At 38.0% G+C, this 21,908-nt stretch overlaps 1 protein-coding gene across 1 annotated transcript; it reads left to right on the top strand.

The window, feature by feature from the left end:
* Positions 1-93: 93 nt before the first annotated feature.
* med24 (mediator complex subunit 24) lies at positions 94-20,061 on the top strand. Its single transcript, XM_046854646.1, has 26 exons — positions 94-227; positions 1,313-1,457; positions 1,891-1,973; positions 2,629-2,667; positions 3,565-3,638; positions 3,764-3,987; positions 4,059-4,170; positions 4,241-4,391; positions 4,475-4,588; positions 4,685-4,732; positions 5,704-5,786; positions 5,904-5,990; positions 6,067-6,178; positions 7,329-7,471; positions 8,764-8,801; positions 9,077-9,159; positions 11,499-11,677; positions 14,544-14,643; positions 15,418-15,593; positions 15,689-15,953; positions 16,412-16,593; positions 17,933-18,026; positions 18,139-18,238; positions 18,529-18,609; positions 19,062-19,210; positions 19,694-20,061. The coding sequence occupies exons 2-26, from the start codon at positions 1,322-1,324 to the stop codon at positions 19,808-19,810; spliced, it is 2,970 nt and encodes a 989-aa protein (XP_046710602.1). The 5' UTR covers positions 94-227; positions 1,313-1,321; the 3' UTR covers positions 19,811-20,061.
* The last annotated feature ends 1,847 nt before the right edge of the window (positions 20,062-21,908 follow it).

Below are 21,908 nucleotides of genomic sequence, written 5' to 3'. Positions count from 1 at the left end.
TGAAAAAAAAAACCCGCCTTCTACACTACGATTGGCTAACACCACTTAGATTTCTGTGAATCTTGCGTTCATTGGGTGCGTTTTCAATGCGCTAACCAATCATATCAAAGGAGGCGGGTTTTGACGGAATACGGGTGAAGAAAGCTAGAACGCTTGTCTATATGAACTGAAAAAAAGCTGGCAGTCAAATATATTCTTATTTAGGATTTAATAAATAAAACAACCAGGTAAGTATACTGCAATAATTTGTATTATAATGTAATGCTAAATATTTAATAAAAAAAACAACAACAACGGCATTGTTAGGATGGGAAAATGACAATGTGTTAGCCGGCTAATACTGAGGGAAACAATAATATGGTGTGTTTTAAATGATCGGGTTTAATAAATGTAATTAGTTTAATGTGTGGAAATGAAAAGCAGGTTGTTATGGCGGAGGTTAATGAAGCATTGCTGTAACTGAAGCCAAAGAAACGCGATCCTATGGCCATCATCAGGATCAGCATCATTAGAAGCAGATTTATTGGGGATGTGGGTTTTATTTCCGGTTTCAGAGCAAATCAGAAGAACACATTGACCACACAGGCGGCGGTGGATGAAGTAAACAAAGCATGTAGTTGGGATAAAGTGTCACAAACGGGACTATTTTTTCAAATCTCTTCAGAAAATGTGTCTTTTAGATCAGGAGAGAAGAGTTCAGAGACCAGGTGAGACCCTCAGAGATGTGGTCTTCAAGGACTTCGAAGCAGGTTTAGGTCCTCAACAGCAGCTCTGGTTAATTCTAATCGGCCTAACGATGCTGTTCGAGGCATAAGCAATTACGTAGTCATGGGTAAAAAAACAAAAAAGGGAATATAAGAGAGGTCACAATACACATCCCTGAGGTACTCCAGTGCTGAGGGTGAGACTGAAGAAGGTGACGGTTTTCAGTCTGTTCGAAAGGAAGTCTAGTGTTGGAATTGGGACAAACGTTCACTGGGAAGGTTGGGGTTGCTAAGTTAGTGTAATTTCTTACACTGTGCGATAAATAAGTGCACACTTATACTTTCACTCGCAGCACACAGTAACAACTTTCTAATAAAGCGACCGAAACCGACAGTCAAGTAAAAGACGAAACCTGTCTGTTCACCCCCGTATAAACAAAATGGTATGATCCGTTTTTTCTCTCCAATCGAAGCGTCTAAAATGTTCAAGTTTAAGACAATAAAGGAATTTTGTCATGACGGTTTTCCGAGTATTTTATAGCTAAATTTTTCCACAATGCTGTTTGTCTGGAAAAATAAAACAATTCGATTTGTTTTCTTCCATCCAGGGTTTCTTCATGCATGAGCTGAAGATGAACCTGAAGCAGGCCATCCTGCAGGCTTGGAAGGAGCGCTGGAGCGACTACCAGTGGGCTGTCAACATCAAGAGGAACTGCCCCAAAGGAGCCACGTGGGATTACCCCAACCTCGCAGGTCTCTAGAAATTACCCACAATTCCCAAGTAGTTCACGTTCTCGCACTCGGTACCTCAGGAGGTCAAGTTGAGGGAGAAGGCAGCGAATTTGAATAACGATGACGATATTTAACCTCTTAATTTAGCCCCAAGCAGCGATTTACATGGTCCAAGCCCTTTTTTTTTTGCACTGATGTTAAAAGTTTGTGGACACTTGAGCGTATTTGCTTTTTAAACATCCCGTCTCACATTTACTGATCTAACAACCTCCACTCTGGGAAGATGTTCCACCAGGTCTTGACTCCGTACGGAACCGGAACTGTATTTTTATAAGCAGAAAATTCCTTTAGAACGCTAAATATTTTGATCTTTTGACCTTTTAGCCAATCACAATCCAGTGAACGTTTACAATTTTCTTTTTTTCTTTCTTTCTTTTTCTTTTCACCGATTCAGAAGCGTTGTTGGAGCAGGCGATGATTGGGCCGTCCCCAAACCCGCTGATTCTGTCCTATCTGAAGTATGCCATCAGCTCCCAGGTGAGTAAATGCCAGTGGTTTCCAAAACCCTGTAATGGAAGGCCGAAAGGGTCCAACAAAATAAATGCGTTTTTGTTTAATGATGTTGAAAAACAATTTTTTCTTTCTTTTTTTTTTTTTACAAATTATGAAAGAAAAAAGTTTGGTTTATATATACATATAATATAATACATATACATATACAAAATAAATTTTCTCTCAGAAATAATGGGGAAAGTTTAGAACTTCTCAATCCCAACCAGTAGGTGGAGCTGGAGATCATATTAAATTTTTATTATTTCATTCAACCCCCCCATTCCCCTGACCCACACTATATAAATAATGACACGGTGATCAAAAATCATGCTTATGAACCTTTTGGTGTCTCGCACTGATACACACCAGACAACCAACGACTTTTTCTCCCCCCTTCGTGAAAATGCTTTTCTTTATGTTTTAATTGCGTTTTATTGTAACACGTTCTGATGTGGACGTGATGGAGACTTCGGTCTCTAATGCTGGGTTTTTTTTTTGTAGATTTAAAAATCATTGGACAAGTAAAAAAATGTATAAATAAAAAAAAAGCTTGTGGAGGAAATTGGAATCCAAAAACAACATCAGCTGCATGTAATAATGTTTGTGTGTATAAATGTGCTGATTATTTCCTCTCCTGTAGATGGTGTCCTACTCCAGCGTTCTCACTGCTGTCAGTAAGGTCTGTGTTTCGCTCCACACCTTCGTACCGCACCTCCGTCTTTCTTTCTTTATATATATATATATATATATATATATATATATATATATATATATATATATATATATATATATATATATACACACACACACACGTTATCTATTTATCTGTTTTCTATCTTCATTTATTCGTAGGTCTTTCTTTCTTTATCAATGCCTGTTTGTCTTTCTGTCTGTTCCTTTTTATCTATCTATCTATCTATCTATCTATCTATCTATCTATCTATCTATCTATCTATCTATCTATCTATCTATCTATCTATCTATCGGTTTGTTTGTAGGTCTTTCTTTCTTTCTTTCTTCCTTTCTTTATGTCTCTCTCTCTCTCTCTCTCTCTCTCTCTCTCTCTCTCTCTCTCTCTTTCTCTGTCCATTAGTTTTTTTTCTTTGTCTTTCTGGCAATCTTCTGTTTTTCTTTCTTTCTTTCTTTCTTTCTTTCTTTCTTTCTTTATATATATATATTTATATATAGTGCTATCTATCTATCTATCTATCTATCTATCTATCTATCTATCTATCTATCTATCTATCTATCTATCTATCTATCTATCTATCTGTTTTATTTGTAGGTTTGTGTCTTTCTTTATCTATGCCAGTTTTTCTTTCTTTCTTTCTTTCTCTCTCTCTCTCTCTCTCTCTCTCTCTCTCTCTCACATCTGTCTCTCTCTTTGTGTAATTGTGCTGCAGTACATCAGCACTAGTAAATGCATAATAAAGATGAACTGAAACATGAATGAAATGTGACCTGCAGTTATTTCAGTAAAAACTCATTGCTGTAAATGAGCACTAGAGTCCCAGACTGCAGAACTGAAACTTGGTCAAAACTTGACCTCACAGTTGATCCCTAATTTCCTCCCCAGTTCGACGATTTCTCACGAGAACTCTGCGTCAAGTCGCTCCTGGAGATCATGGACATGTTTTCCAACCGTCTCAGGTACGAAAGCCGTGATCGTATGCGTAGCCGTCGCTATGAATCAGATATTGCCATGGAAACATGGTTAATCCTTTTAACCAATGGGAGTAGAGGATTGGTGTTTATAAATGAGTGGTTGTGTGTAGTTGCCAGGGGAAAGCGGAGGAGTGTATCGCTCTGTGCCGGGCTCTGCTCGGGGCAATCGCGTGGCTCCTGCAGGGCTGCGCCTGGTACTGCGAGAAGCTTAAAGAGCCTAGCGCCGCACCGCCGAGCGACGCCAGCCTCCGGGCTCTCCAGGAGCGCCTGGAGAACCTTCTGCAGCGGGCCAAGAACCGAGCCCTGATGCACATCGCGAGGTTGGAGGAACAGGGTGAGTGTTTAACTAATTAATCGGAAATGAATGCAAACGCCGCAGAAAATCAAACAACCCGATGTGCGCAGCTTCCTGGAGCAACACGGAGCAAGCGGTGATCAAACTCACGGAGAACCTAAACAGTGTAACCAATCAGGTGCTGAAAAACAAGCTGGAGGAGTGCGTGATGCTGGTGAAGAGGTAAGATCTCGCTCGTGCACGCGTTAATGCTGGATTTTCTGAAGTAATGAAACATCTCCGATGGCTTCAGTGTCCCTCAGATGCTGAGCATCCAGTGTGAGCCTCCAGTCCACACCTCCTTTCCAACGGTCCATGCTTTCATCATGCTGGAGGGGACCATGAACCTCACAGGGGAGATGCAACCGCTGGTGGAGCAGCTCATGATGATCAAGAGGATACAGGTAGGATTAGACTCCAGTTCTCTCTCTTTTCTCTTTTTCCTGGTCTCGTGCCTTCATCTGATCTCGGACGTCTTTTGCTAAAGCGCATTCCGGCACCATTGTTCATCCTGGAGATCTGGAAAGCTTGCTTCACCGGGCTCATCGAGTCTCCAGAAGGCACAGAGGAGCTCAAATGGACAGCGTTCACCTTCCTCAAGGTTTGTTTTGTTACGTACACAGTGTATTATTCGTATTTTTGCAATTCATATACTGTAGTTATGGTCCTGATAATTGGTTATGATTGATGTTCACAGATTCCTCAGGTTCTTCTAAGGTTAAAGAAGTACCCTCAGGGTGAGAAGGTATGAATGCATCACAATTTTGCATGTTACCACTGGTTTCTTTCTCCTGCTTGTAAGGAACCTTCTCTGGGAGGCTCATGGGTTCTTAAAGACCTGAGTTAGGGGGTGGAGCTTTGCTCTGCAGAAGGTTGTTGATTGGTCAGACACAAGCGTTGCAGAACAATTTAAGTTTTATTCTTTTTTATAACTGGAGACTCCTTTCATAAAATTCATAAAAGCTCAGTTTAACAACATTTTTCAATAAGAAGTTCCCATAGAAATGAAATGATCTTCGAGTAGAATTCAGTACTGGAATTAACTGATTAGAAATCATTAATGGGGAGTTATTAATGAGAATTAATTAGAAAGCTGTTGATTAGAATTCAGTACTCGAATGTATTTGATTTGCATTCAGTGCTGAAATGTAATTCATTAGAATTTAATACTGAAATTGAATTAATTAGAATTCAGTAATAGAATGCAATTGAGTAGGATTCAGTACTCAAATGTATTTCATTAGAATTCAGTATTGGAAGGTTACTGATTAGAATTCATTACTGGGAACTAATTTATTAGAATTCGGTCCCGGAATTGAATTAATTAGAATGCAGAACTTGGAAGTAATTGATTAGAATTCAGTATTGGAATTTAATTTATTCAAATTCAACACTGGGAAGTAATCACTTAGAATTTAGTACTGAATTTATTTGATTAGAATTGTGGTGGTGGGAGGGAGCTGATTTAGAATTCAGTACTGGGAATTAATTTATTAGAATTCAGTACTGGGAATTAAGTGATTTTATAATTCAGTCCTGGAATTGAATTGATTGGAATTCAGTACTGGGAAGTAATTACTTAGACTTTAGTACTGGAATTTAATTGATTAGAATTGTGGTGGTGGGAGGGAGCTGATTTAGATTTCAGTGCTGGAATTTAATTGATTAGAATGCAATACTGAGACAGTACTTGACACTGTGTGTTTTTTTTCCCAGGACTTCACAGAGGAAGTGAACATTGCGTTTGAGTTTCTGCTGAAGCTCACACCCCTGCTGGACAAAGCTGACCAGAGATGCAAGTACGAGAGAACAGATGACATGAAACAATGCTAATTTACAATAGCTTTCTCCAATATTGTCTCACTGGATTTTGTGTGTATGTATGTGTGTGTGTGTGTGTGTGTGTGTGTGTGTAGCTGCGACTGCCTGAATTTGCTGCTTCAGGAGTGTAATAAACTCTGCTTGCTGTCAGAATCCAACATGGCCGCCCTCACCGCCAAACGGTATGTTGTAGGCCTCTTCCTCTCACTTTATTTTGTCACTTCTAAAATTCCTGTTTAATTTCTTGTGTAATTTTAGTGCTGAAGACAGGGAATATGCACCAAAGCTGAAAACGGCGGAGAATGCCAACATCCAGCCGAACCCGGGCCTCATACTACGTGCCGAGCCGACCGTCACCAACATACTGAAGGTCAGTTTCAGTACAGAACACTGACTGGTTTCAGTACAGAACACTGACTGGTTTCAGTACAGAACACTGACTGGTTTCAGTGCAGAACACTGACTGGTTTGGATTTAGTACAGAACACTGACTGGTTAGGTTTCTGTGCAGAACACTGACTGGTTTCAGTGCAGAACACTGACTGGTTTCAGTGCAGAACACTGACTGGTTTCAGTGCAGAACACTGACTGGTTTCAGTACAGAACACTGACTGGTTTCAGTACAGAACACTGACTGGTTTCAGTACAAAACACTGACTGGTTTCAGTACAAAACACTGACTGGTTTCAGTGCAGAACACTGACTGGTTTCAGTACAGAACACTGACTGGTTTCAGTACAGAACACTGACTGGTTTCAGTACAGAACACTGACTGGTTTCAGTGCAGAACACTGACTGGTTTCAGTGCAGAACACTGACTGGTTTCAGTGCAGAACACTGACTGGTTTCAGTGCAGAACACTGACTGGTTTCAGTGCAGAACACTGACTGGTTTCAGTGCAGAACACTGACTGGTTTGGTTTCAGTGCAGAACACTGACTGGTTAGGTTTCAGTGCAGAACACTGACTGGTTTCAGTGCAGAACACTGACTGGTTTGGATTCAGTACAGAACACTGACTGGTTTCAGTAAAGAAACCTGACTGGTTTCAGTACAGACTGGTTAGGTTTCTGTGCAGAACACTGACTGGTTTCAGTACAGAACACTGACTGGTTTGGATTCAGTACAGAACACTGACTGGTTTGGATTCAGTACAGAACACTGACTGGTTTGGATTTAGTACAGAACACTGATTTCAGAACACACATTAATTATAAGTAATTAAAAATTTCGTAGTAAAAATTATTATTATTATTTTTTTAATTCAGTAACAAAGACTAATGAGTTAGAATTAATAAAAAAAAAAAAAAAAAAACCAAAACTGTAAATGGTTAAAATTCAGTACAGAACATTAACAGGTTAGAATTCAGTACAGATCTCTAATTAGTTGGAATTCAGTACTAATGACAAACAGTTACCGGTAGTTGTGAAACCTGGGTACATTCTGTGTGTGTGTGTGTGTGTGTGTGTGTGTGTGTGTGTGTGTGTGTGTGTGTGTGTGTGTGTGTGCACGTGCTCATAGACTGTGGATGCTGATCATTCCAAATCCCCTGAGGGTTTGCTGGGAGTTTTGGGTCACATGCTCTCAGGGAAGAGTTTGGATTTGCTGTTGGCTGCTGCCGCGGCTACGGGAAAACTCAAATCCTTTGCTCGCAAATTCATCAAGTAAGATCAGAACTTTATTAAGTAATTTGTTGTAACATTTAATACTTAAAGTTTAAAAATGAGCCTGATTAATAAGAACACAGTACTGAGGATTTGACGGGTAAAATTCAGTACTGGAACTTTATTAAGTAAAATTCAGTACTAAAGTTTAAAATCTGTATTAGAAATCGACTCTAACCCAAGTCCAAACTACAGACTGAAAAAGTTCCCAAATCTGGCAATTAATTGGTCAGCAATCAGTACTGGTAATTAATTCAAACATTTCAGTTAATGAAATAGAATTCAGTCCTGACAAGTTATGGATTAGAATTCAGTATTGAAAATGAATTGATTACAATTCAGTTATTGTAATTAGGAGATTAGAATTCAGCTTTGGAAATGAATTTAGCACTGGTAATTAATGGATCAGAATTGAGTAGCGGTAATTAATTTAGTACTATCAGTGGATTAGAATTCAGTACTGGTAATTCATTGAAAAGTGTCAGTGAATGTTTTTGAATTCTGCACTGGCAATCAATTAGAATTCACTACTGACAATTAAATGAAAGGTGTCAGTGAATGGATTAGAATTCAGTGCTGTCAGTTAATGGATTTAATTTCAGCACTGGCAATTAATAAATCAGAATTCAGTACTGTAATTAGATTAGATTTAAGTACTGTAATTAGTAGATTAGAATTTAGTACTGGCAATTGATAAATTATAATTCAGTACTGTAAGTAGTAGATTAGAATTCAGTACTGTCATTTCATAAATTAGAATTTAGTACTGTAATTAGATTAGATTTAAGTACTGTAATTAGTAGATTAGAATTCAATACTGGCAATTGCTAAATTATAATTCAATACTGTAAGTAGTTGATTAGAATTCAGTACTGGTAATTGATAAATTAGAATTCAGTAGTATAATAAGTAGATTAGAATTCAGTAGTATAATAAGTAGATTAGAATTCAGTAGTGTAATAACTAGATTAGAATTCAGTAGTATAATAACTAGATTAGAATTCAGTAGTGTAATAACTAGATTAGAATTCAGTAGTGTAATAACTAGATTAGAATTCAGTGGTGTAATAACTAGATTAGAATTCAGTACTGTAAGTAGTAGATTAGACTTCAGTACTGGCAATTAATTGGTCAGAATGATAATAAATGTATTTTTGATTAATGGATAAGAATTTAGCACTGGGAATAAATCCTCAGCTAATCAATAACAATGGGAGATTTTATTAATTCATTAATTAGTTTATATATAAAATCAGATAATGCAATTTTGTGTTTTTTCTGCTCTTTTGCAGATTAAATGAGTTTCCGAAGCAGATCAGTGGTGAAGGATGTAAGTGATTAGCATCTCTCTCTCTCTCTCTCTCTCTCTCTCTCTCTCTCTCTCTCTCTCTCCCTGTTCGGTCACATTTACATTTGGCAAATGCCGATTCACATTTATCTCATGTATACATTTGAGAACCCTACTTATCAGAAGTCCAACATCTTAACCACATCACCTACCACTCCCCCCCACTTCCTGCACCCCCACCCAACTTCTTCCACCTCATCGTGGAATCTTATTCGATAACCATCATCTCCTTTGTGTTCTTTTTTCCCTTTCTGCAGCAAAATCTGCTTCAGTGAGAGCTCTGCTCTTTGACATCTCCTTCCTCATGCTGTGTCATGTGGTCCAGACATATGGCTCTGAGGTCAGCACGCACACACACACACACACACACACACACACGCACACACTATTTGATTCTGTATTAAACATGTATTGTGTACACTTTAGTACAAAACAATAATTGGTAAGAAGTCAGAAGACAAAACGAATTGTGTAGAAATTGCTAAGGGTTCAGTAGCGAACAAATTATTTCAAATGTAAACTGAAGGCTGATTGGTTCGAGGTCAGAACACAAAGTTAGTGTTTAGAATTCAGTACAGAAAATAAGTCGTTTTCTTTCCAATTCAGTAAAGAAAAGTTTTTTTTTTTATTTCATTTTCTCGTCATTTTTGTTTAGAATTCAGTATTGAATAGAGTTTAGATTTCATTTAAAACGAATCATTTAGAAATTTAAATAAAAAAAAAATGTATACAGTAATCCCGCGATAAACAGACCCCACCCCCCCCAAAAAATGCACATTTCATGTTTACGGTACTGTACTGTATTAACATCTGACTTCATTTTATAATAAATAATTACATTTTTATGAATAAATTTCATTATTTCAACATCAAACTCCGTAAAAACAATTCCCTATATATCTTTTCTGAACCAAAAATGGCTCGTTTAGGATTTCGTGCTGAATTCGGTCACGTTATTTGATTTATTTATTTATTCAAAACGCGAGAATTTCATCGCTTTTAATTCTTTATTTGTTTTTGTACTGTGTGTGAGAGAATAAACAGGGGGTGTTTATAGCTGCTGTAAAATAAACGTTACCGTTTACGGCGTATTTTCCGAACGCTGTCCGCATCACGTGACCCTGACGAGCTCGTGTACAGCTTTATTTCTTTTTTACATTTTTTAATTGATTGATTTATGTTCAATGATCCGATGTTGACTCTCCAACGCTCGAGGTCAGCACGAGTCGAAGTGCCGATGACGGTGAAATCGTACAGCGCGCTTCCGTGGGTGATGAAAGGAAACAAAGGATTAAATTAGTTTTTTTTTTTCCCCTCGCATGAGGAAGTGTGAAATCCGGTGCTGTGAAAACGCTCCCTTTGGTCAGAAGCGGCCAGATTTGACATCCTGATACAGCACAGCATTGACACCTCCCGAAGATTTCGCTTCTGAATTAAAAACAAGAAGGAAAAGTAATGAGTCAGACAGGAAGTGGATTTTTTTTGTTAAGGAAACTCTGTACTTTTTTTTGGGTCTGTAGGAGAAAGTAAGAGATTCTTTCGATGACTTTGACTTCATGACCCCTACGTCAGCTGTAACACCTCTAAACGCTACGTAGGCAGATCAGAGCTCAGATAATTTTACACGGAACGCTTTGATGTTTTGCGTGCACTTTTGATTCCTGGATAAATCTGTGTGTAATGAATTTCTAAAAAAATTGGCGAATTTATTTTATTTATTTTTTTTATTAGATTTTTTTTGTAACGATGCCGTGACGTGCGACAACGTCAATAAAAGAAACGCGGACGCAGCAAAAAATGTATTCTTTTCATCCAATCGGCCGCTCCGACGATTAATATCAATTTTCCAAAAAAAAATTTAAATTACAAAAATACAAATTCTAAAAAGGCTTCATTTCAATTTACATTCAAATTTTGAATAATGAATAAATTATTTTTAATTGTTAATAAATCTATCTAAAGAAAAGGTTATAAAAAAGTTGACTGTCCACCCATTAATAATAATGCATTATTATTTAAATTAATTAAATTATTAATATTTAAAAAGATATATTTTTTAATGTCACCTCTCTTTATTGAAATTTTTTTTTTAAAATAAAAATTTAATAAATATCTTTCCTCTAAGTACTAAGGACAGGATTTATTCTCTGCATGTTATTATTATTATTATTATTATTATTATTATTATTATTGTTGTTGTTGTTTTCTTAATTAGCGTATTATTAATTTAAATATTTTTGTGCAATATATATATATATATATACGTTTTTGTAAGTATTTCTTTTTTATATTTCTTAGTGTTATATTGTAGAATTATGTAATTAAAAGATTAATAATCAGTATAGTAATCGTTTTATACATTATAACTGTAATAATAATTTATATATCAAATATTATTTAGATTTTTTTTTGTTGTTTGTTTTTTTACTTTTTCACTTGTATTTTTATTGGTTTAAATTTTTTAGTGTGATATCAATATTTGATGGTATTACATTGTTTTAATGTTTATTATATATTTAATCATTAATATTAACAGACACCCTGGAAGCCCCGCCCACTTTTTTTGTTTTAGCTCAGTAATGAAAAGTGCATCATTGTTCAATTCCTTTTAGTCTTTATTTATTTTTACCTTTTAATGATGTACTTTTTTTTATTGATTGATTTCTCGTCTTCTTGTAGGTCATCCTGTCGGAACCGAGCCAATCAGGCGAGACCCCGTTCTTCGAGACATGGCTGCAGATGTGCATGCCTGAGGAAGGGAAGATCCTGAATCCGGACCACCCCTGCTTCAGACCTGAACCGGGGAAGGTGGAGAGTCTGGTGGCGTTACTCAACACCTCCTCCGAGATGAAGCTGGTGTAAGTACAGGCACTGAGACCTCCAGTCTCCAGTGACCACCAGAAGAACGTGTCCTTCTTACTTCCCATGTTTTTTTTTTTTTTTATTGTCATTTTTTGCTAATTCCATTTGTTTGCTATATTCTTCTACTCCACCCACTTATTTGTCTGTTTCTGTTACTTCCTCGTTATTTATTGCTTGTTTGTGAGTAATTTTGTTATTCTCTATTCCTTTTGTTTATTTGTTTGTAAATAATTTTTTTTGTTCTTGCCCGCTTGTTTGTGTAATTTTTTTCCTTTTATTTTCTTTGTTTGTGAGTCATGTGTGTTATTTATTTGTTTGTAGGCAATTATTTAGTTCCTTTTTGTTTTTCATGTTTGTTTGTAGGCAATTATTTTGTTCCTTTTTGTTTGTTTGTTTGTTTGTGAGTCATGTGTGTTATTTATTTGTTTGAAGGCAATTATTTTGTTTTGTTTGTAGGCAATTATTTTGTTCCTTTTTGTTTGTTTGTTTGTGAGTCATGTGTGTTACTTATTTATTTGTTTGTAGGCAATTATTTTGTTCCTTTTTGTTTGTTTGTTTGTTTGTCAGCAATTATTTTGTTCCTTTTTGTTTTATTGTCATGTGTGTTTATTAGTCATGTGTGTTACTTATTTGTTTGTTTGAAGGCCAATTATGTTTGTAGGCAATTCTTTAGTTCCTTTTTGTTTGTGTTTGTTTGTATGTTTGAGTCATGTGTGTTCTCATTTATTTGGTTTTAGGCCATCTTTTTTTTTTGGTTTTTGGTGCTCCTTTTTGTTTGTGTGTCCTTTTTTTACTTTTTGTTCGTTCATTTTTCATTATAGTTCAATGTTGTTGGTCAATCGTTTTTAATTTTTTTATTTTATCCCCTTTGTTTGTAATAATTTAAAACTCAAAGCACTCATTGTTAGGTATGTGACTCGATTAATTGTATGTTTGTTTAATATTATTGGTTATTTATTTTGCATGTCATGTTTGTTAGTTTCCCTTTTGTTTGTTTGTTTGTGTTAGATTTTATTTTAACCATACAGAAAACAAAAAGCCATTATTTGGCCACGCAGCTACAGTCTGGCAGCAGAAGCCCCCCACGCTTTGATGTTTGGTTTTGTTTTGTCTGTGTCTGACTGTAATCGCTTCGTCTTCTTTGAAATGGATGAATGTATTTGAAGCTGCATGAATCAGCAGTGGTGCACAAGTGCAGTCGCAGCTACAGGAGCTTTTGATGGGAGGAAGTGCTGCAACATATTTGCGGTTTTGGACGGATCTAAGCACTGGTCCAAAAAAAAAAAAAACCTTCAAACTTCTCAGAACAAACTCTTTATAGTGACTTCAAATCAAACGAATGAACAAAATATGTGTCATTGATGTTTTGTGATGTGACTGTGATGATTGAGATCTGATGGAGGTCTAAATGAGGTCTGATAGAGACTGATGATTGGAAATCCAATGGATGTGTTGGAGGTCTAATAGAGTTGTGTTGGACATCTGATGGATGTGTGTTGGGTGTCTGATGGAGGTCTGATGGATGTCTGATGAAGGTTTAATGGATCAGATGTTGGACATCTGATTTAGGTGTGTTCAGGGTCTGGTGCATGTCTGATGGATATGTGTTGAACATTAATGGTTGTGTGTTAGAGGTCGAATGGAGTTGTGTTGGACATCTAATAGTTGTGTGGTGGAGGTCTGATGGAGGTGTGATGCATGTGTGATGGAAGTTTAATGGATCAGATGTTGGACATCTGATTTAGATGTGTTCAGGGTCTGGTGGAGATATGATGGGTATGTGTTGAACATTAATGGATGTGTGTTGGAGGTCTGATGAAGGTGTGATGGAGGTCTAATGGATTAGATGATGGACATCTGATTTAGGTGTGTTCGGGGACTGGTGCAGATATGATGGCTATGTGTTGAACATTAATGGATGTGTGCTGCATATATGATGGAGGTTTGATGTATCTTTGTTGCACATCTAATGGACATGTGTTTAGGTCTGATGGATATGTAACTGAGATGTGTTGGGCATCTGTTGGAGGTCTGATGTATACGTGACGGAGAACTGATGGTCTAATGGAGGTCTGATGCATGTGCGGTGGAGAGCTGATGGATGTGGTGTTGGTATTTGATTAAGGTTTGATGCATGTCTCATGTCTCGCACGTCAGTTGTGGCAAAAATGATCAGACTGCACTTCTAACCTGATCTGATCTGCATGAGGTGATGGCTATTCATTCATGAACGAGTACGAGTGACTGAAGAGAAGAGTGATGTAATCTTCTTTGACACACAGATGTTAGACTACATAATGAAACTGCCATGTCATGCAAAATCCCTACATCAAGGAAGTTTCATAATTATGTAGCATTTTCTCACATTTTCTTTTGCTAAATTTTGTTTTTCTCATTTGTTGTTTTGGGTTGCCTTTATTCTTTTTTCTTTTTTATGTTTGTTTGATGTAGATCTTTTTGTTTTCTGTTTTGTGTGTTGTGGGCCATTTCTTTATTTCCTGTTGGTTGCGGGTCATTTTATGACTTTTATTCTTTTGCTTATTTGCATTTTCCTTGTTTGTTGTTTGTTTTGGGTCGCTTTTATTCTTTTCACTTTTTCAGTTTGGTCTGGGTTGTTTTATTACTTTTCATTTGTATGTTTGTTGTGGGATTATTTTTTGTTGGCCGTTTTGTTTGTTATAGGTTAATTTTGTAGCTTGTTTTGTTTGTTGTGGGATTATTTTTTGTTGGCTGTTTTGTTTGTTGTGGGTTATTTATTGTTTCCGGTTTTGTTTGTTGTCTGGAATTTTTTTTAATTATTAAATAACATTGGCTTACGAGTTACCTAGTTTTCTCTCTCTTTTTTCTTTTTCTCTTTCTCAGTCAGATGAAGTGGCATGAGATCTGCCTGAGTACGCCGGCAGCCATCTTGGAGGTGTTGAACGCCTGGGAGAACGGAGTGCTGTCTGTGGAAGCTGTGCAGGTTAAATTCCAATATATTGATAGAAGTTATCAACCTCTGTGTGGTGATTTTATGGTAAAATAATATTAGCTCTAATACATTTAATGTTTCTAGTGGGTGATTTGTAAAAGCTGCTTGTGTAGACGAGGAATCTAAACTTTCTGACCAATCAGAATCCAGAATTCTGGGAAGATGTTAGTAAAGTCAGGTATTGATGAAGGCGAGGATGTTCCTGGGGTGCAGTCATCGTTCCAATTCATCCCAAAGATGTTCAATAAGGTTAAGCTCTATAGCAGGAGATCCTCCACTCCAACCCACCAGATCTTAAAGGAGTGGGTTTTGTGCAACTTGTGATGCTGGAACAGGTTCGGATCTCGTAGTTCCCCATTTGGGGAAGAACCGCATACGGCTGGAAAAGTCCCAGGAGTCCCAACCACAAGCCATCAGACTTCTCAATGCATTTATTTATGGCATCTGGCAGATGCCCTTTTCCAGAGCGACGTACATTTAATGCATTTGTACAACTGAGCAGCAATGGGGTTAAGGGCCTTGCTCAGGGGCCCAGGAGTGGCAGATTGATGTGGCTTGGATTTGAACTCACGACCTTTAGATTGAAAAAATCCAATGACTTGACCACTAAGCTACCACCTCCCCAGTTGTTTATAAGCAGCGCATTTCACACCTGAACTTCCAAGCCACTGGAACTGACAAGAGTGTAAAGAATAGTGATCTATGAATCTTTTTTCTTTTTCTTTCTCTCTCTCTCTCTCTCTCTCTCTCTCTCTCTTTGAGCAGAAGATCACCGATAACATAAAAGGGAAAGTGTGCAGTATGGCCATATGCGCCGTGGCCTGGCTCGTGGCTCACGTGCGAATGTTAGGATTGGACGAACGAGAGAAACCGCAGACCATGATCCGTCAGCTAATGGTGCCTCTGTATGGAGAGAACACGCTTCAGTTTTACAACGAACGGTATTTCACTTGAAACGCCCCCACCCACCCCCTTTAAGCCTTGCCTTCTTCCAGATGCCGATGGATAATTTAAATTCTCTGTCTCTCTTTCTCAGCGTGGTGATCATGAGCTCGATCCTGGAGCACATGTGCGCCGACGTCTTCCAGCAGACGGGCCAGTGCCTGCGCTCGTTGGTGGAGCCTCAGGAGCCGCTGCCGTACCGCTGCCTCCTGCCCCTGCGCCAACCCATCAGCCAGGCGCTCAGCTCCAACTTCCGCACAGCGCTGGACAAAGGCTGGGTCGACTCCAGCACGCTGCACCTCCTGGAGAACCTGTTGCACATCGGCGGTGCCTTCTGGTTTACAAACAACCTTGTCAAGGTCTGTATATGTGTGAGTGGGTGTGTATATATATATGAGGTGTGTTAGAGCAGAGTTAAAGCATTAAGGCTTGGGCATGGGTATTATTTTCAAACCCAGTTCTGTTAAGGAACCCCAGAAGAACTCATTGAGGACACGAAGATGTAGAGCCGGAATATAGAATGTTCATCAGTTTTTCAATTGTGGCCAAAGTTTGAATTGTTCTTCCTTCTGAGAGTTTGCTGCCCCAGCCACGAGGATGAGACTTGCTCTAGCGTACCAGCTCAGCAACAGTAAAGTTCTACTGTATGCTTCTGGCTATGAGTCTAGAGATCAAATGCAATCGTGTGCCTTCAATTTTGCACTAGGAGTTGGGAGAAGAACCACATCTGGGTGGAAAAATCAGCAATACTTTTGCCTCTATGACAGTATAAAGATTCTAATCAAAAATGGTACCTGGTTCGAATTCTGCCCTCCAGGAGCTGCTGAAGGAGACACGTAAGGAGTGGGCGCTCCGTGTGGTCGAGCTCCTCTACAGCATCTTCTGCTTGGACCTGCAGCAAATCACGCTCACACTGATCGGCCACATCGTGCCCAATCTGCTTACTGATCCCGCCCACTGGCACAGTTTAGCAGATCCGCCCGGCCGAGCCCTTGCCAAGTAAGTCCCCACTTATCGATCGGCTCTTTCTCAACGTTTTCAACCCCTTAGGTGATAGAGACATGGGGCAGGGACCCCGGATCCCCTGTGTCAAACATAACCGCTGATATTAATAGGCTGCAGGCCCCCTAGGGGTTGCGGATGCCTGTTTGAAGACCCGTGTCCTAGTTTTTGCAGACAATATCGTCCCAGTGTTTCTCAGAGCTGGAATTTATTTTATTTATTTATTTTTTTTTTATAAACATAGATACCATTTATTAAATTTTTTTTCTTTGTAAATGAAACTTGAACCAAAAAAGTTTGCCATTTCTGAACAGGTTTAAAATTAAAACCTATTTAGCAACCAACTCTCACTATGGTTTTCCTCTCTGCTTCCTCTTCTCTATTTTTTCTTCGTTTCATTCATTTTTTTTTTCTTTTCTTGCCTTAGTCAGACATCTCAGTCTTTTGTTCTTGCGAGACAAGTTGTCATGTTAGTAAAAAAATAAATCGATTAGGAAGTCTTCAGCGAAACTTTCACTAGATGTTTGGTAGAATTAGCTGTTACACTACCTGGAGTAAAGATTGTGAAATTCTGAAAATAAGATTGGTGTGGTAAGATAAGATTTTCCACTTCAACCCATATAACACACATTCTCATGAAACTGGCTTTGGGTTTGGGTCTTCTAGTTCAAGTAAAGGAAAAAAAGTTTGCGGATACCTCAACATAAGATTCCATATTTAGTCCTCATTTTTCTTATAATAACCTCTTTTCTGGGAAGATGTTCCACAAGATTTTTTGGAGATTTGAGCTCATATAGTGACAAGGGTGTTAGTAAAGTCAGGTTCTGATGAAGGTGAGAAGGTGATAAGGCCTGGGGTGCAAAATGTCATGATATCACATACAAAAACGTCTTATACATCTCCAACTTTGTGCTAGCAGCTTGAAGAAGAACTACATATGACTGTAAAAGTCAGGTGTCTCAATACGTTTTTCTCGATATGGTGTATTTTCTGACCACTTTCATCAGTCATGTCTCGGCGCTGAGCACAAAGCATGCTTAAAAAAAAAGGCAATAAATGTGGAATGTGATTTATTATATTATATATCAAGGGTGTAGATTTTACGGTTAGGGGGCGCTTACTTTTAGCCATACAGTGTATGTATATAAGGATGTTAAATGTCACTTTGCTATTTATATACAGATATATTTTTAATAAAGTGGATGTAAGTAGGCTTTCTTGCTTGTTTGGAAAATTTCTCCTGCCTGGCTCGCCAGACTTTACTATGCTGTTCTACACACATAGTACAAGTAAATAGATGATTATAGATTTTATTATTTTATTTATTTATTTTTAGGCTGTCGGTATGGTGTGCTCTCAGCTCCTTCTCGTCTCACCATAAAATCCACGCATTGGGTCGGCAGCGCAAGAGACAGCGAGAGGACATTGAGGTTTTCCCCCCCAAAAAATGCACTTGTGCTACTTTGATACTTGCCATAAGATAAACTTATTTTTTTGTCCACATATACTTTGCCTTTAGTCTATAATCTGATTGGTTTGTAGGACTACAGCAGCCTGTTCCCATTGGATGACACGCAGCCATCCAAGCTGATGCGTCTGCTGAGCTCGAACGAGGACGAACCCGCCGTGTTGAGCAGTCCAGGTAAGTCAGACTTGTGATGAATTCCTGGTTCATGGGTCTTATGGGTTTTTGAAACCCCCTTCCTGGCTGGCTCACCATTTTTTAAAATATGAAAGAAAAAAACATTTGGTCTATTTTTTTCAATAGGTTTAGCATTAGCAGTACTTAATATCCTTGTGGTAACTAAATCATTGTTAACAATATCGCTAATATTTAGCGAATCCAAAAGAATTCAGGATTGTATTTGAAAGTCAGTAACCATTTTCCATTTGTTCTGTTTTCCCTTCAATCTTTCTCAATATTTTCTGTAGGTGACCGCACCATGAGCAGCTCACTGTCTGCCTCACAGCTTCATACAGTCAATATGAGAGAACCACTCAACCGTGTGCTAGGTCAGTGTGTGTGTGTGTGTGTGTGTGTGTGTGTGTGTGTGTGTGTGTGTGTGTGTGTGTGTGTGTGTGTGTGTGTGTGTGTGTGTGTTCTTGCTAATGTGCAGTGCGTAGCTGGGATAATGTTGTCTAGATTTTAGCCCTCCTGTACTTTACTGCATATAAATATCATATATAATAATAATAATAATAATGAACCTTTTAATTTTTTCTCCCCTAATTATTTTAATTGATTTTATTGTTTTTTAATATTGCTGCCTAATAGTTAAGCTTTTTAAATTGAATTATGTTTTTTTTTTCACACTTTTTTCAATTTGGTTGGCTTTACTGAATACTAAATTAATATGTGAATATTAATATATGAATGTATTTTTAGTCTTGTGGCCTGATTGTAGCATTTTGGCTGTTTGTAGTTTAATGATGGAACTAATAAATTTTTTTTTCCCACTCCATAGCAAATCTGTTCTTGCTCATCTCATCCATCCTGAGCTCTAAAACCGCCGGTCCTCACACACAGTTTGTGCAGAGTTTTATCGAGGAGTGTGTAGAGTGTTCAGAGCAGGGCAGCCGGGGGAGCATCCTGCAGTTCATGCCGTTTACTATGGTAAGACACACACACACACACACACACACACACACACACACACACACACACACACACACACACATTTATTCTTTTGTGAAAAACATACAACAATTTAAAATGTCCTTATCATGTTAGACTGTCAGAGGTCCTCACAAAGATATGAGGTCAGGGGTCCTCACAAAGTCTTGGTAATGTCCTAGGTTTTATTATGGATATTATAATGCCAGAGGTCCTCTCAAAGATATTTTGCGGTCAGAGGTCATCACAAAGCTATTTACATGCCAAAGGTACTCACAAAGCCTTGGTAATGTCAGTCCAGAGCATTAACCACTGGACCACCAGTGCCCACAAAATTGTTTTTCTATTATTAGCTTTTATAATAACTCGCTGACCAAATATATTTACCACAGGGACCTGGAGTAATGTAAGGTCCTCATGAACTTAGAACAAAGTGTGTGTGGGTGTGTGTGTGTGTGTGTTTGTGTTCACTTGTTTTAACAGGTTTCTGAGCTGGTCAAGCTGCACGCTCTCGCCAAACCCAAAGTTGTTCTGTCCATCACAGACCTGACGCTCCCGCTGGGCCGAAGAGTAGCCGCCAAAGCGATTGCTGCTTTGTAACACACACACACACACACACACACACACACACACACACACACACACACATGAGTAATGGAATCTGACTTCCAGTAAAGTTTTTCTCTCACCAGCTTCATTGTTACTCATTACATGACACCCTCACTTCTTAGTCTTCTAAAGAATAATCATGTCATTCGATTGCATGCTACTTTCCCCAAACACCATAAAAAAAAAAAAATGTTTTGTATATAGAACTTTTTTATACTCAATAAACTGATTTAATAACTTTATTAACATGATTTATTTTATTGTGTATTTGCGGGTAAATAAAAATTTCCCACTTTCCATCTGTAATAAATCCTCCGAGTTCAAGGTCAAAATGAAAACTTTAGATCTACTCAGCGTTTCAGAATGTTTTAAATATGAACAATCAAGATTAGGGCTCTGAATATGAACACATGAAGGAAAAAAAACTCTAATTGCACCAAAAATTGGTGAATGAAATAAAACTTTAAATAAAAATTTTTTTTTGTTAAAATACAAAAAATATATATTTTAATTTTCTTTAAAAAAAAAAAAAAACCACGTCGTTAGCAGTGTTCACAATGATTCCACAGAAAAGTTTGTGTGAAATGTGTGAAACCAGAATTATAACATGGAAACCACACTAATGCTGATGCTGCCGGATGAATTTGCACACGATGCAAAAAAGAAAAAGAAAAACGCTGCTGCTTTTAATAAGCCGTATGTACAATTATCATGCCTACGCGAACCGAAACCGGGGGCAGCTCGTTGATGATATTAACTTTACCGAATTCCATTGGATTTCTTGCACCTGTACGCTGTAGCTGCCATCAGTTAGTTAATCGATTCTAAGCTCCACCCCCCAAACCCTTCATTCTCCTTTGGAATGCAGCAGCATGAACATTTTTTACCTTTACTTAAACTAGGAGGCTCAAAAGTTGTTCCAGTATGATGATACCCCAATGCACAAATCCTGCTCCTTGAAGATTTGCGTTACATGGGTTGGAGTGGAAGATCTCCTGACAGCAGATCTTCACGGAGATGTCGGGTCCAAGTAAAAAATTTAATCCGTCAAATGTGTTCCTCCACCTTTTTTTGGAACAACCACCAAAATTCAGGTCCTTATTTTTTTGTATGTCTACAATCATGACAAGCACTTTGGCTACGTAACGAAGACTGGGGTCACTTAACTCAAGTTCAGACTCGGCTGAAGGTCGATGTAGGGAGAATTCCTCTAAGAAAAGATTGTTACATAACAACTGCCGCGGCGCAATTTAGGAGGGAAGTAGCTTTCAAAATGTTTCTAGGTTCGGTGTCGCAACCAAGCGCCCGAGTCATCAGTCAGGTGGTCATGTGGTCGTCATGCTAATTGGTCAGAATGTTCAATCCAGCAGGTTTATTTCTGCACATACTTGTTAATCACAATGCGGTCAGATTTGCCTCCACGAGGAGGAGTGATGATTTATGATTTAACACTTTGTGAAATATGACGTCTTGAATTTTTCCTTCACTTGGAGTGTTGGAGTGGAAGATCTACTATAGAGCTCTTAACCCTATTAAACACCTCAGAAACCTCCTAAAACACTTGTGGCTGAATAGATCTTCACAAAAATCTTCCCAGAATAATGAAGGTTTATATAGCGGGGGACCTCAATGGGGAACGGTTCATAAAAGGAGCACGTAGCAATCTTATGGTCGGGTGTCCGCAAACTTTTGATATAGATACATTTTAGATTCAAGAGGAAAGAAATCAAGCAAATACAGAATTTTTTGATAAAAATTTAAAATAATTCCTTTAAAAAAGTGAAAATAAGATTTAAAAAAAGGAATTAAATCAATCAAATAAAAATCTGAATTCAAAAAAGAAAATGAAAGTGCGGAAGCGTTTTTTTTGCCGCTCCACCTTTAAGAAAACGGCCACTGTTTCCAAAAACAGGGATTTCCCAAATGACGATCGGGCGAGTGTCAAATCAAGACGTATACAGTGATTTAATAATAAATCCGGGGATGCGGATGATAAAAATGTCACAAGACCTGCGGAGATGCCGATAAACTTCCATGAAATCGAGCCGAATAAAGTTTCCTAGAAACAAAAAAAAGGAGCAAAAAAAAA

The sequence above is a fragment of the Silurus meridionalis genome, chromosome 7 (assembly GCF_014805685.1).
Source record: "Silurus meridionalis isolate SWU-2019-XX chromosome 7, ASM1480568v1, whole genome shotgun sequence".
Lineage (NCBI taxonomy): Eukaryota > Metazoa > Chordata > Actinopteri > Siluriformes > Siluridae > Silurus > Silurus meridionalis.
Note: the sequence above shows the minus strand (reverse complement) of the source record. Positions and strands in the feature narration are given on the sequence as shown.